The sequence below is a fragment of the Pygoscelis adeliae genome, unplaced genomic scaffold (genome assembly GCF_000699105.1).
Source record: "Pygoscelis adeliae isolate BGI_AS28 unplaced genomic scaffold, ASM69910v1 Scaffold278, whole genome shotgun sequence".
NCBI classification, from domain to species: domain Eukaryota; kingdom Metazoa; phylum Chordata; class Aves; order Sphenisciformes; family Spheniscidae; genus Pygoscelis; species Pygoscelis adeliae.
Window position 1 is genome coordinate 1,411,721 of NW_008825411.1, and position 13,116 is coordinate 1,424,836.

Sequence of the window (13,116 nt, forward strand, 5' to 3'; positions counted from 1 at the left end):
TTCTCTCATAAATGATGCAAAAGGTTACGCCTAGTTTACAAGAGGGTGTTGAAGGCTCTGGGTAGTCAGCCCGGGCTCCCTCAGCTCATGTAGCCCCTGGGTCTGACCTGTGCAGTGGAGCTGGGAGAACCAGGAGGTGGGAACTGGCTCCCCTGAAACCGCTGCAGAGGGTCACCCCAACAGCTCCTGTCTCCTGTACAGTGTAACTGCCCCTGGGAATGGAGAGGGCTGGCCCTAATAAGGTTCGTTTACAATGTCAATCAGTTAGATGGACAACAGCATGTTTCCTGAGCCTTCCACTGGTAAGCTCAATATCTGGATGTGAGTAAACAGTGGTTACAGGGTCCAGCTTCCCAGGCCTCTCGGATAGTCCCCAAAGCCTAAGATGAGCTCCTTGCTGCCAGGTATAAACTGCTGCTGGTATTTTATCTGTCTTGCTTAAAGCTGACTTGGACGTATCTGTCTTGCACTGCTTTGATGACAGCCTGAAGAGACCCTTTGAATTGGGTATTCTGCTAAAACTCCAAATCAAGGCACTTATGCCAGGGATGAAATTCAGCTTTTCTGCTTTAGTTAAGTCAGCATTAATAAAACTTTGCACCACTACTGAATTTTCCATGTGTCAAGTACTCCCTGTCCTTCAAATTTCTCTTTAAAATATCTGCCCTTCACAAGATCCACATCACGTCTACTGCCACAAGACTTAATGCCACCTCATTTTGTAGCTCCTGCTTCTCTGTATTGGATGGTTGGTCACCAGGATCAGTGCATTTTGACTCTTCTACAATGCACTGTGTACAATTACAGCATTCTATAAATAAGTAAAATACTATCAATAAAATCAATTTATTTTTATGGAAAGGTCAAAGTAAGACTAAGCAAGAATGATACAAACAGGATTGCATAGAATCTGTAATCAGATTCAACACTTACATTCTAAACCCCATAGAATACAAATAGAAAATAATGTCCTGTTTTTTGTAAAATCTTTAAGCCTCCATCAAAGCCAGTTGTCTATTGTACAGGAAGGGGCCATTAGCTCCAGCTGGTTGTAATGAAACTGGCTGGGAATTTTCTGAAACTTTTCTTCATCAGAAGGTTCCAATAATATTATGGTTGCCTCATTAGTTCTGTCATGTAATTTCTTGTGTCATTATTTGATCACACATTCAAAGAGATCAGAAATAAGACATCTGCAATCCTGTTGTTACGGAAAGTTATTAGAGGGAATAAAATTCCAGAGATCACTTATCTGTTAAAGCCTGTGGAATGCCTCCCTAGGGAAAAGATAAATATTTTGAAAAAAATGCATTCCATGGAACCCTCTAGTGAAATGGGTATTTTGGAATATCAGAACATAAAGGTTTCTTCTTATAACACAACAAATCCCGACAGTTATATGCTGCTAGTATTATAAGAAGTCTACTTTCTTACTGGCATGAACCTATTTGCCTCCACCAAATAAATATTGAAAACTGTCCTTTTGTGAATTATACTGAGTTTGTGTGTGAGGTATGGTTTTTTAGTAGTATTAGCAAAAAAATCCATTTTATTACAGTATTATCATCCTCTTGTATCTCTTGTTCTAGCCTGCTCATATCCAGTGACACCACTGATGTAAAGTGGCATTTTCTGCTTCTTTTATGGGGTTGTCTTTAAGACTTCCACCTCAAATACTTTTAAAAGCTTCTTAAAAGCTCTTGGTTCTACATTATCTATCTATCTTGCTTAGCAACTGCAGACATGCGTTATATGGCAAATCCCATTCCAGAAGAGAAAATAGATAAGATGTTGCGAATGCTGGAGGTATAATAAAGACTTCTCACACAAAGAATAAACAACTCAATGAGCAGCAATAAACTTAATTTGCACATTAGATATGCTTTTCCAAGTTCCGACATTTCAGTTGAAAATAATGCTGAAGCAATGAGGCCTATAATTGAACAGCCAAAACTTCTCCAGAGGGGAAACAAAAACAAATGTTCCCTACAAACAAGATCATTTTTATACCGTGTTGTTACTCAGTGTTTTAATAAACTTCATAAATGCCAAACAAAATATTTTTTCATGTTTTAATGTGACTTTCCCATATTGCTCCATTAGGATGTATGTATGTGATATGTGAAGTGGTATATAACCTTAATGAAGTCAGAGCTGCCTAAACCCTAAACTTGGTTTATTCATTGCTAGCTGGGCTGTAACATCGCCTCAGATTGAACGTTGCACTGCATCAATGCTAATTGCTCTTTCATAATATGAGTATGAAAAAGATTTTTGCCAGATGCAGTAGGTTAGGGAGGAGGTCATGCCTGCAGGCAAGAGTAACCATTCTGAAGTCACTGAAAACAAGAATATTAAGAAAAAAGAGTTACAAATTACATTTAATGATGTGCTCTTCTTGTAACTACAGACATTATTATTGTTAGCTGTTTTGCAAAACTGATTATTATGCTCACTATAATCTCAGAAGTTCCACTTTTTAACCTGTTCTCCTCATTTAAAGTCAACAAATATGAATACTTTTATATGAAAATGTCTGTATTGAAAAGATCGTGCAGGAGCAAAGAGAAAAAAAAACATACTAAGTTTGCCTCAGTTTTCCTTCTTTATTTTTTTTTCTGTCAGTGATCAAAGATCAGAGCATCGTCATTTCATACGCTGCTCATAGGAATATCTATACAAACCTCTTTTCATGTCCTCCAGCTCTGGACTAGTCCACCTGAGTGATAAGTTTGTACAAATTCTTCTTATTAATGGGGATAGACCATCCATCAGCACAGCAAAAACTTGAAGCAAAGGACTGCTTTGGACATAATGTACTTCAATGTGTTCCACAATGTGCTTAACCATGTTTCAAAGAAGGGTGAAAAATACTGCAGGGAAGACATCACGGGACTGGGACCAGAGCCAGAGCGTGCGGTTACAGCAGAAGATCAGCCCCAGCACAGACAAAGCTGCAGCTTTGGAGGGAAGGAGAATTACAGCAGATGTGACCATTTGATATGATGTGTCTCCTAGCCCTGAACATGATTTTCTGGATGTTTAAACTGATAATCACAGGATGGCTGTTAGGGAAGTTATTTATACACCTCCAACTAAAGCATCACAACATCTTCTATTAAAATTCCTGGCCTCACTACGGTGGTCTGAAAAGCTGAACTAGACATTGAAGTTGCCAGTGCTTTCAGTGGGAGGACTTAGACTGCCATCCAAAAGCAACAGAGACTGCTCAATAAATTGCCTAGACCAACAGGAGAAGCTGAGCAGAGCCACGTGCCTGAACACTGGCTGTGCCCGCTGCAACTTCGGCTGACAGCAAGTACGGACTGTCACCCAAGTGGGATCTTGCACAAAAGGTCCTTTATCTGTGAGTGCACACCTTCCTGGGCAAGCGGCACGCTGCTAAAAGCGACAGCGACCGGGGGGTTGTCCACCTTTTGCTCTAATGGTTGGAGTCTCATGGTTACAGCGTTCATCCGGAGTACAGGAGACCCAGGGTCAAGTCCTTCCCAGTCAAGGGTTGTGAACCCTGTGCCTCCCACTTCTCTCAGCCATGACTTTGTACAAGTCCACTCCAGTCGGAGAAGAGCTGAGAGCAAAGAAAGCAGCAGCCTGGGGAAAACTTGGTCCACCCCAGTGAGGGCATGCAGTGAAGATAGAGGGGGGAAAGGACAGACAAGGAAACCTGGTTTTCCAGCCCTAAAGGTTATTTCTGTTTTATATGCAAGTGCTACAAAATATGACTGGTAGACAATTACCTGCACTTAGTGCCTTAATCAGAAACAAGGCGGGGAGGGGTGGTGGGGGGAATAGAAGAGGAAAGCATGACTTGCATTGGAGCTGGAAGTGTTATGCAGTCAGGTCAGTCCTTGCTGACATCCGTACAGAGTTTGGGAAACATCATGCATAACTAGTTAGTTGCACTATGGCACATCTCATCAGATCCCATCAGTCATTTTGTCTTAGAGGACGTAGGATTTGGCTTCTTATAATAGTCCTGATTGGACAAGTTCATAGTGATGACTTTCAAAGAGGCAAGTCACTTTATTTTTAAGGAGAGAATTAAAATTTTATCTCACATACATAATGGAGAAGAAAATAATGGTAATGTGAGAGGAGGATGTTCTTCATTCTCCCTTTGGAAAAAGATCTGTTTAGTTACATCAACCTGTGGTTAACAGTTGAAATGGTTTAATTAAACCAAAATCTAGTGTAAGAAAATATAAGCAAAACAATCAAATGCTTTCAGACAAAGGGGTATCCTGTGAAATGAGGTGTCTTAGTATCAATATCCAGGAAAACACACTAGTCTGAAAGCATAGAAGATTCCCTAACGGATCCCTTGTTTTATCATTAATGCAGCAATTAGACTGGGGGAGGGCTGTCGAAGATGGCCATTTTAATATTCAGAATCAAAAGTCCTGTGAAGGGCCAAAGACGAGTTTTTGCTTGGCTCTGGTTTGTTTTGGAGTTATTTACCAAAGTAGCGCACAGCAGCTGGGATGCAGAGAAGGCGTGGGTGGCTCCAGGATCTGCAGGAGTGCAACGTGTGCAACATATATCTGCCCCACGCTGGAGAAAATAAACCCGCCTGATTTTCAGCTTACTTCATAACATCTGATTTCCTTTTGGCACCCCAGCTTTAAAGTCTCTTCTGCAGTCTCAGATGTGATATAAATTGTAAATGAGCTGAATAATCTCATCCAAGCACACTGCACAGGGTACACTGAACCTCCACGCTGCCTCGGTGTCGTTTCAGACTCTGGCTGTCCAACGCCTGCAACAGTGCAGCCCATACCTGCGACGTCTAAATGGTACTGCAGTGAAAATATCATTATTAATGTTACTACCTGTTTCTGTGGATATCTTGGGAGACCTCCCTGATAAACAAATTGATCATCAGAGTGGTGCAGTCATGAGGTTTTCTTTGCTGCAGGCAGTGGAGAGCTCAGTTTCAGCTTTAAACTGCAAATAAAAACCTGTCAATACTAGCAGTGATTGGCACAGACTTGGGCATCCCAATGAAAAAAAAGCACATACTTTCTAATATTCATAAAGCACAAAAGAAAATACTAAAGTACCTTTTACAATCAGGTTCCCTGAATTTCTGGCAACTCCGAACTGATTTGTTGCTATACAAGTGTACACCCCGGCATCCGATTTGGTGATGTTATAGAGCCTGAGACTGCCATCCTCCAGTAAGATGACCCTAGGGAAAAAAATAAACAAACAAAAAAGAAGAAAAAAGGACTTCTGTTACAGGAACAACTGTAATAGAAATGCAATGCTACTTTTAATATTTAAATGCTTCCATTATACTTTTTTTCTTCTACAGCAAGCCGTGTATCAACCAATTTTCACCTCTGCTTATTATTGATTTCTATATTAGGAATATTATATTGACATACTGGAGTTGACCATTAACTTATCTAGCTGACCTTCTTGCAGCAAAATCTGGAGTCTCAAGAGAAAGAAGGAAGACCTAACTTGTTACCTAATTGTGCTATATTTTACCATGGGGGGCTTTTTTTTCCTAGATCCCAATGCTCCTATGCCATACTAATGTTGTGTCTGAGCCCAGCTGCCTGTGCAATTTTGTCAGGATTATTAAAAGACATTAGCAGACTAGCTGAGATGCTGAAATGCCATCTCACAAGCCAAGGAGCCAAACCAAACACATCGCTGTCTCATAGGGCCCTCAAATCACCTTATTAGTCACTATGTTGTTTACACCAGTTTGCAGAGTATTGGGTAAATTGCATTTAATAGCAATTCCAGGACCACTCCTGGGTTTTATGGGCAAAATTAATTTCTAAGCTTGTTCATATGCTTCTTCATGTCAATGAGATACTTTAGGATGCAAGTCAGTACAGCAAGAGCTTGGCATATGTTTTCCTCAGGTAAGCTTTCACTGCATGGCTGGCACCTTTATGCTTTTACATACAAAGACAGCACTTCAGGGCTTTGGGATTTTCTTCACAACTATACAGAACACATGTCAATCAAAGGTAGAGAATTTAAAAATAAAACTGAATTAGGTAAGCGATGAACTTTTGGACAGAAAATAATATTATCCTGTAATGTTTTGTTAATTTTCTGTCAGTTCTTCCATCCACCTGTGCCACCTGGTAGATGTTGAAGTTCTCGATCAATTTTTTCTGAGTTTAGAAGGACAGTGGGCTGAAAGACATGAAGTTCCTGGAAGTTTCATGAAGACGGGGTCAAAGTCTCTATGTACAGCCTTTCTTGCCAGTAAGGCTACTGCATGAGCACACTCCTTAGTAGGCATTGGAGAATCTGCACCCAACCGGGGAAGAGCTGCACTCATTGCCACACTTTCTTACATCTGACAAAATCCAGCTGTAAGTCACAAATCCACAAGAAACCAGCCTTCATTCATTCCAGCCCTCACAGAAACCTTGCATTATTTTTTTATATTCCTCTTTTAATTGACATTTAAACCTAATACAAGAATCCTTTTATATAAAGGAAAATATCTAATTCATGCATCACAGCTTGGGTATTTAATATTTATTACTAACAACACAAGATTGGATGATGTAATGAATTATTTAAGGAAACGAACAATAACAAGAGCAGAAGTTGAAGCTGGCAGTAATATCATAGCCATTAAACACACAAAAAACATCATAGTGTCTTGCTGCATTCCACTCTGGTATTTATACTCTTGTAGCTATATGTGTAACACACATTAGACCTTGTTGTGCTTCCCGTTATGTGCTCCCAGCCTCTCAGCTCATGGAGAGAAGCCCTAGACTTGGATTTCTGGTGGTCTTCTCACTTACATCCCCCCAGTTTCATGTCTCCCTCTCTTGTCTGACCTTACCCTGCTGAAAGATCTGCTCCTGAGCAGAGGTGGATTTAGGAATGAGAAAAGCTGAGATGTCCCCGCAGTGCCGGGCACTCTCTCACTGGGGTGTGGAGCTGAGAGGGGAAGAGATTTAAGCTTGAATGAAAAATCTTTGTTACCTTGGCAATAATCACCAGATACTGCAGCAGTTGTTTGCATGCAATTTGTAGCACGATGAGAAAATAAGTTTGGGTTTAATAATCCATCATATATCCATATTAAACTGGAGAGGAGCAAAATATGAAGCAACAAAGTATGTTCTTCAGTATAATGATGTATCAACTAAATGACATTTTTCAGATAAGGAAGGATGAATAAGCAAGAAAGAACTGAGCCTTTCTGATGGCATCATGACACAGTGCATCAAAAGGAGAGACTACGGGTGCCTCTCCCTCTCAGTATGGGGACACACCTGAAGACAGTATTTCAAAGGCAGGTTTAAATATGAAGAAACATTTGCAAGTATTTCACTTCTGCCTCTGCAATTTTCTTTGCATGAATGATGCGTTTCTTCACATCAGTTTGCACCAGCCACAAGAAAACACCCTCATTACAAACTGCTGGTGATAAAACAGTTGATTCAATTGACTGGTTAGCTAACATATGCCGGCTTCATCGAACAGTATCAAAAGATATTCAAGTGTGAACCAGCAAACGTTCATAAATTGGATACCTGAATAGTAAGTTATAACAAGTCTCTGTAGCGTCTTTCTCACCATCAAATATTGACGCCCTGTTATTTTTACTGCAGTTGCACCTAAAAGCTCCGGGTACAAATTGGAATCCAGAAGAGGGCATGAGGCAAAAGAAAGACAATCCAGGTCCCCAAAAGCTTCCAGTGTAGGTAAATACACAGGAAAAACAGACTGTAAAAACACAGAATAATAAAGGGGAGAATCTCTGAATGCACAGGCTCTGGGCTTAGCCCCCTATGGATTTCTGTCTAGGGCTTTTTCACTGAAGTGTCGTCATGTCTAGCTCAGATTTTTTTCCCCGTATTCTTCATTAGGAATTGAGACCCGAATAATTCCCAGCTTCCTGGTTTATCCACTAAGAGGTGTTTGTACCCACTCAAGAGCTGACAAGGTAACATTTGATCTGAAGAAATACTGTTCTGAAGCAACATTTCAGTAACTGGGCAGGCTGAGGATGGAATGGCTCTTTGAATGGATCAAAACGGAGCTTAGCAGAAAGCTAAGAGAAACCATGAGCTTCAGAGTTGTTTGAAACAGAGGTCGCGCTACCTAAAGACAATTAGGGAGCTAGCAGTAAATAAGATACTCAGGCAGAATTTATGTAAAAGCACAAAGGACTCCAGAGTAATTAGTTAGCGGTGAAGGGAATTAAAGAAGAAGAAAAAAAAAAGAGTGATTTTCAGCTGTACCGAGGTCTGTGTCAAGAGAGGGATGAGAAAGCAGAGCACAGCAGAAAATAAAGATGATGCATTTCAAATGCAAGAAAAAAAAGCAGTGTGAAATACCGACCCAGCTGCCATGAACAACAAAGTTGCCATAAACTTCCTCAGAGCCATGACTTCACGCCGGGGGTGGGTTCAGAGGGGCTGCACTTTATCCTCTTCCATTTGTCTTTCAAATAATGGAACTGTGATTCTGAAGGCAATGGGGATATTTCCTTTAATGGGCTTCGGATCAAGCTCTAACAAACGGTTTAAAAAGCAGCTGTGAAACGCGTGTCTCACCTGCTGAAAGGCTTGCTGAAAACCGTTACTTTTCACAACATTTTAGACTGCATGAAGGCTATAGATAGTAATTCTTAACATTTGCATCAGAAGACAAGGTAATTCCAAGTACTGCGACAAGACAGAAAAGTTTAACTTGTCCAATATAGTGCAAGTAAAATATTTTGTCTGCCAGGAGAACTGGACTTCTCTCAATAAGTAAATGAATGTCTGTCGAGGGACAAAAAGCAAAAGATCTGAAGCACATCTGATAAATGCATCTCTGCAAAAGAAGGAGCTACTCGGGACACAGCAGTTCCTAAAGCCCTGTTGCAGCAAGGGATTGCTTATGCATAAGCCTAACTCTAAACTCACATCGCTGACTTACAAAATGCTTAAACACTTTACTAAATGCTTAAATACTTATCAGACTAGTGCTAATGCCTATGTTCCTGTCTGAATTACACAGGTGCTACCTCTGGGTAAATAGCTCAATTAAGCAAAGTTGCTATGAGGAAAAGAAGAGATGAAAATCCAGTTACATAAGTCCATACAAAGTTCCCGCACACAAGGGCTAATTAGAAATACCCAGAAATATCATTCCATATGTAACAAGCCTGGGAACTTACCTGCAAAAAGATGGATATGTTGGATGCAGTTCCCTTCATGCGGATCATAGGAACATAAGGCAGCTCTCAAAGCCCAGTTCAGAGACATGTCTAGCCAATTTCCCATCTGCAGGATGCCCGTGGCAGAGGGCGGAGGGCAGGGTGGGATGCAGCAGCAGGTACCACAGTCCCTCCCCAGCACCGAGTGACCTGTAACCCAGGGTCTGGATCTAGAAATAGTGCTTTTCTAAATAGGATGAAATCTGTCTTCAGGAATGAATCCAAAGCCCCTTGAGCCTCTGCAAACCTTTTGTCCCACAACAGTTTGTGAGAAGTTTTTCCCCAGTTTATTTAAGCATAGTGTAAGCGATGTCCTTTTGTTTGTTTTTAATCTACTCATTCCATTGGATTGATCCATGTCCTTGTCCTCTCTGAGTGACTCCATTAGTATACGAGATAAGCATTATACACAGAAAGGGAAAACAAACAGCCTACCCAAGATCTGCTGGAGTCAAAACCGCGTAATGTTCAAAAAAGAAGAGTTTGCAACGTTTCTGCAGAAGACATGAGACTGGGAAGAAGTGAGAGCTCATTAAAATTGTCACACATACTTTTTAAGTAAAGAACTTGAGAAATCAAGCAGGGATGATAGGTACGGCTTTTAATTAACCAGGTCAAACAAACCATCCCCGAAAGTGTTGTCTCATGTGAACAAAAGATTGTTGATGGCTATTTGCTTTGATCTTAAGAGCATGAAAGAATAATATGTATTTAACAAGGCTGACAGAAAAATAAAATATGAGAAAAGAAAGAGGTGTCAACTCATTAGATTTTTAAAGTGCAGCAGAGGTAATTTTTATGCCCTGTTGTATTGTTCAGCCAATCTGTTTTAGAGAGGTGAAATTTTAATTGATGGATGTGGATTGCATTAATTCCATATAGCAAATGTCTCTGAAATCCCCATCAAAATCAGTTGAGCTGCAATGGTGTAAAACTGGGGGTGAATCAAGTCTACTTTTGCAGATTTCAGCACTGCCAGTAGGGTAGATATCTCTTCAAGGGCATAAAATAATTCCTTTCAAAATAAAGTAACCCTGATACTTAATGTAAAGATTCAGTCTTCTTTTCTCCTGTCTGCCTCTAATATCAAGTGTCTGACACCTCATAAGGTTATTGAAGTCATCATCATAGCACTGTGCAGATAAAAAGGGAGTATGCTGGATCTGATGAAATCAGAGGCAAAGTAATTTTTATTATCTGAGAAATCCCATTTGAAACCATGTCTTCTCAGTCTCACTTTACTGCTCAAGAGCAAAAACACTCTTGCTGTCATAGGCTATGAAAAGATATATTGTTTATAAATTTCTTCAGATATGCTAGCAGACATTGAGGCAATAACTGACTTTTCTAATTCTACAAAGATTGAGAAGCATGAGAGAGGCTGGATTAAAACGTACAAGGGGAAGTAAGTGAGGGGCAGAAACATGAGCACAGCTCTCAAGTGACTCAGAATTGCTAGTGATTTATGCAGATGTAAATGTGAGTAAAGTTTGACTGAGTGAATGAATTGTACCTGCTGATGACAGCTCTGGTATTTTTGAAAAGGTCCCACTGAGTCCCATCTGAGATCTGACTGTCTGTATTATATGTTAATGATCTTTGTACCTGTTTATCCTATTCTGAGTGTAATTTGTATGCTAATAGTATTGCCATTTAATAAACTATGCTTAAAAGAAAATTTTCCTTATCTGCATGCTGATATAAATGAGCTTCAGAGTTGACTGACAATTAACTGGAAATAAAATAAACGTCATTAAACTCTGTGTTAACTATTTGGATCAAAACAAAATTACACAATCTAGCTGAATGGTCTTATTAAAATATTTTAGAAAAGAATACTATTAGCAATGATAGAAGGTGACACTATAACACTGCTATTTCCTAAAATTCCCCTCTGTTCCTAAAAAGGAACATTATTTTTGCATAGAATCTCTGCAATTTGGGACCACAAATATTTATTTTATGTAAATATATACAGACATCTGAACTGAGTTACACTCCATCGTAAAGCTTCCAGACAAAATACAGTATTTTCAGGAGACGGTACTCCCTTTAACATAAAATAGTGGAAGTTGTTTTGCCCTATCTTTAACATACTCAAGTATTAAACGTGAGGCAGATGTTCTTATGCAATGACCAAAGAAAAAAATGACAAAAATACCATGTCTGTAGACATGTGTCTAAATCTATTGCAGTAATATGTCTCAAAACTTGCAGCTGGGGAATACTGGGCAACAGCACCTCTACGTGTACTGGAAAGAAAGACGTGCCAACCAAACAACTAGTTAAGCGATGAAACAAAGCAAGCAACCCCCAAAAGTGTTGCTTGACATGTTTTAATCCCTTCAGCTTTCTAAATCCTTGTGCTAGTTTTAAAGTGCTTGTGAGCCTGTTCATCCCCCATCTGCTGCGTTAAACAAACACGCACATTTCTGGTCTTTTCCCACGTAGAGAACTTGGTCTTGTGTCATATTGACAAGATATGGCCTGTTTATGGCTCTCCTCTTCCCTGTGTCTGTTCTTGCCCTATTTCAAATCTGCATCTAAACAGTGGATGTCATGAAAGGAGAGATTTAGTATAATCCTGGACTGAGACAAGAGCCATACCTTAGCACGTCCAGGCAAAAAGAAAGATTTCTTGGTTATTAGTCTACCTTGTGGACAGGACGTAATGGAATATCGTATTTATGTAGCCATACGTTGGTTAGTCTGAACATTCATAGCAGAAAAAAATAGTGATAAAGTAGTACACTGAGAAGGAAAGGATCGGGAACCAGATGTTGCGAAATTCTGTGGTGAGAATCCAGGTAGAAAATGATCTGAATTGCCAAAGAAAAAGGTTGCCATTTTTTCTATTTGCCAACAAGTTCTGCTGGTTTTATGAAATCTTTATAACTCCGGTACATCAGAGAAAAGTTCTTTCAGCACAGGATGGTATGCCCACACTACTACTATTCAATCTAATCCTACCATTAATCATTATTTTTATGATTCAGACATTATTAGGAGTTCAGACACAGCCATTCATACAACCAAATTAACTCCAGATGTAAAACTAAGCCCTTAATATGGGACTTAAGTAGAATTTAAACAGTACATAACGCCCTGAATTACCCTCTGCGTGGGAGTTCAGTTCACTTACAGGAATTTTCTTCGCTATCTGCTTGTCAAACATATTTCAAAAATAAAAGTACAATAAAAGCTGCTGTTAACTTTGAAGCATTCTGTATATACAATAAGCAACTGACACCAGGTACACAGCGTGGTACTGGCTTGCTTTCAGAAACCCTGGACAGTATGTTCATGTGCACGCACCCATAATAGCTATAGAGTATTGGAGGTGAACAGTGTTCACCTTCAGTGATTTCAACTTCCATGCTGATGACTCATCTTCTTTCAGCTGCATACGCCCTTGCTCTCATGTCTTTAGCTCTCACCACCTCTAGCTTCTTGTGCCTGTTCATTGGGCTGCCTGTTGCCTTATAGGAAACCCTAGAGCAATCCTCACTGGGCTATTGAATTTATGCTTAATTTGAGCGATAATGGTAGGGACTGTATGTGGTTCACTGAAGCCTTAGACCCACATCCTTGCTCAAAATAACGCAGATCATAGAAATTTTGTGTCTTTTTAATGTGTGAGTGTCCTGGTTTCGGCTGGAATAGAGTTAATTTCCTTCCTAGTAGCTGGTACAGTGCTGTGGTTTGGATTTAGGATGAGAACAATGTTGATAACACACCGATGTTTTAGTTGTTGCTGAGCAGTGCTTGCACTAGTCAAGGAATTTTCAGCTCCCCGTGCTCTACCGACTGAGAAGGCTGGAGGGGCACAAGAAGCTGGGAGGGGGCACAGCCAGGACAGCTGACCCCAACTGGCCAAAGGGACATTCCATACCATGGGA

General features: G+C 40.1%; 1 protein-coding gene across 1 annotated transcript in view; it reads right to left on the bottom strand.

The window, feature by feature from the left end:
- CNTN6 (contactin 6) overlaps positions 1–13,116 on the bottom strand; it is a 91,800-nt gene that overhangs the window by 19,688 nt on the left and 58,996 nt on the right. The window contains exon 10 of the mRNA XM_009330625.1: positions 5,082–5,209. Within this exon, the coding sequence (XP_009328900.1) occupies positions 5,082–5,209 (128 nt within the window). The remainder of the gene's footprint in view (positions 1–5,081; positions 5,210–13,116) is intronic.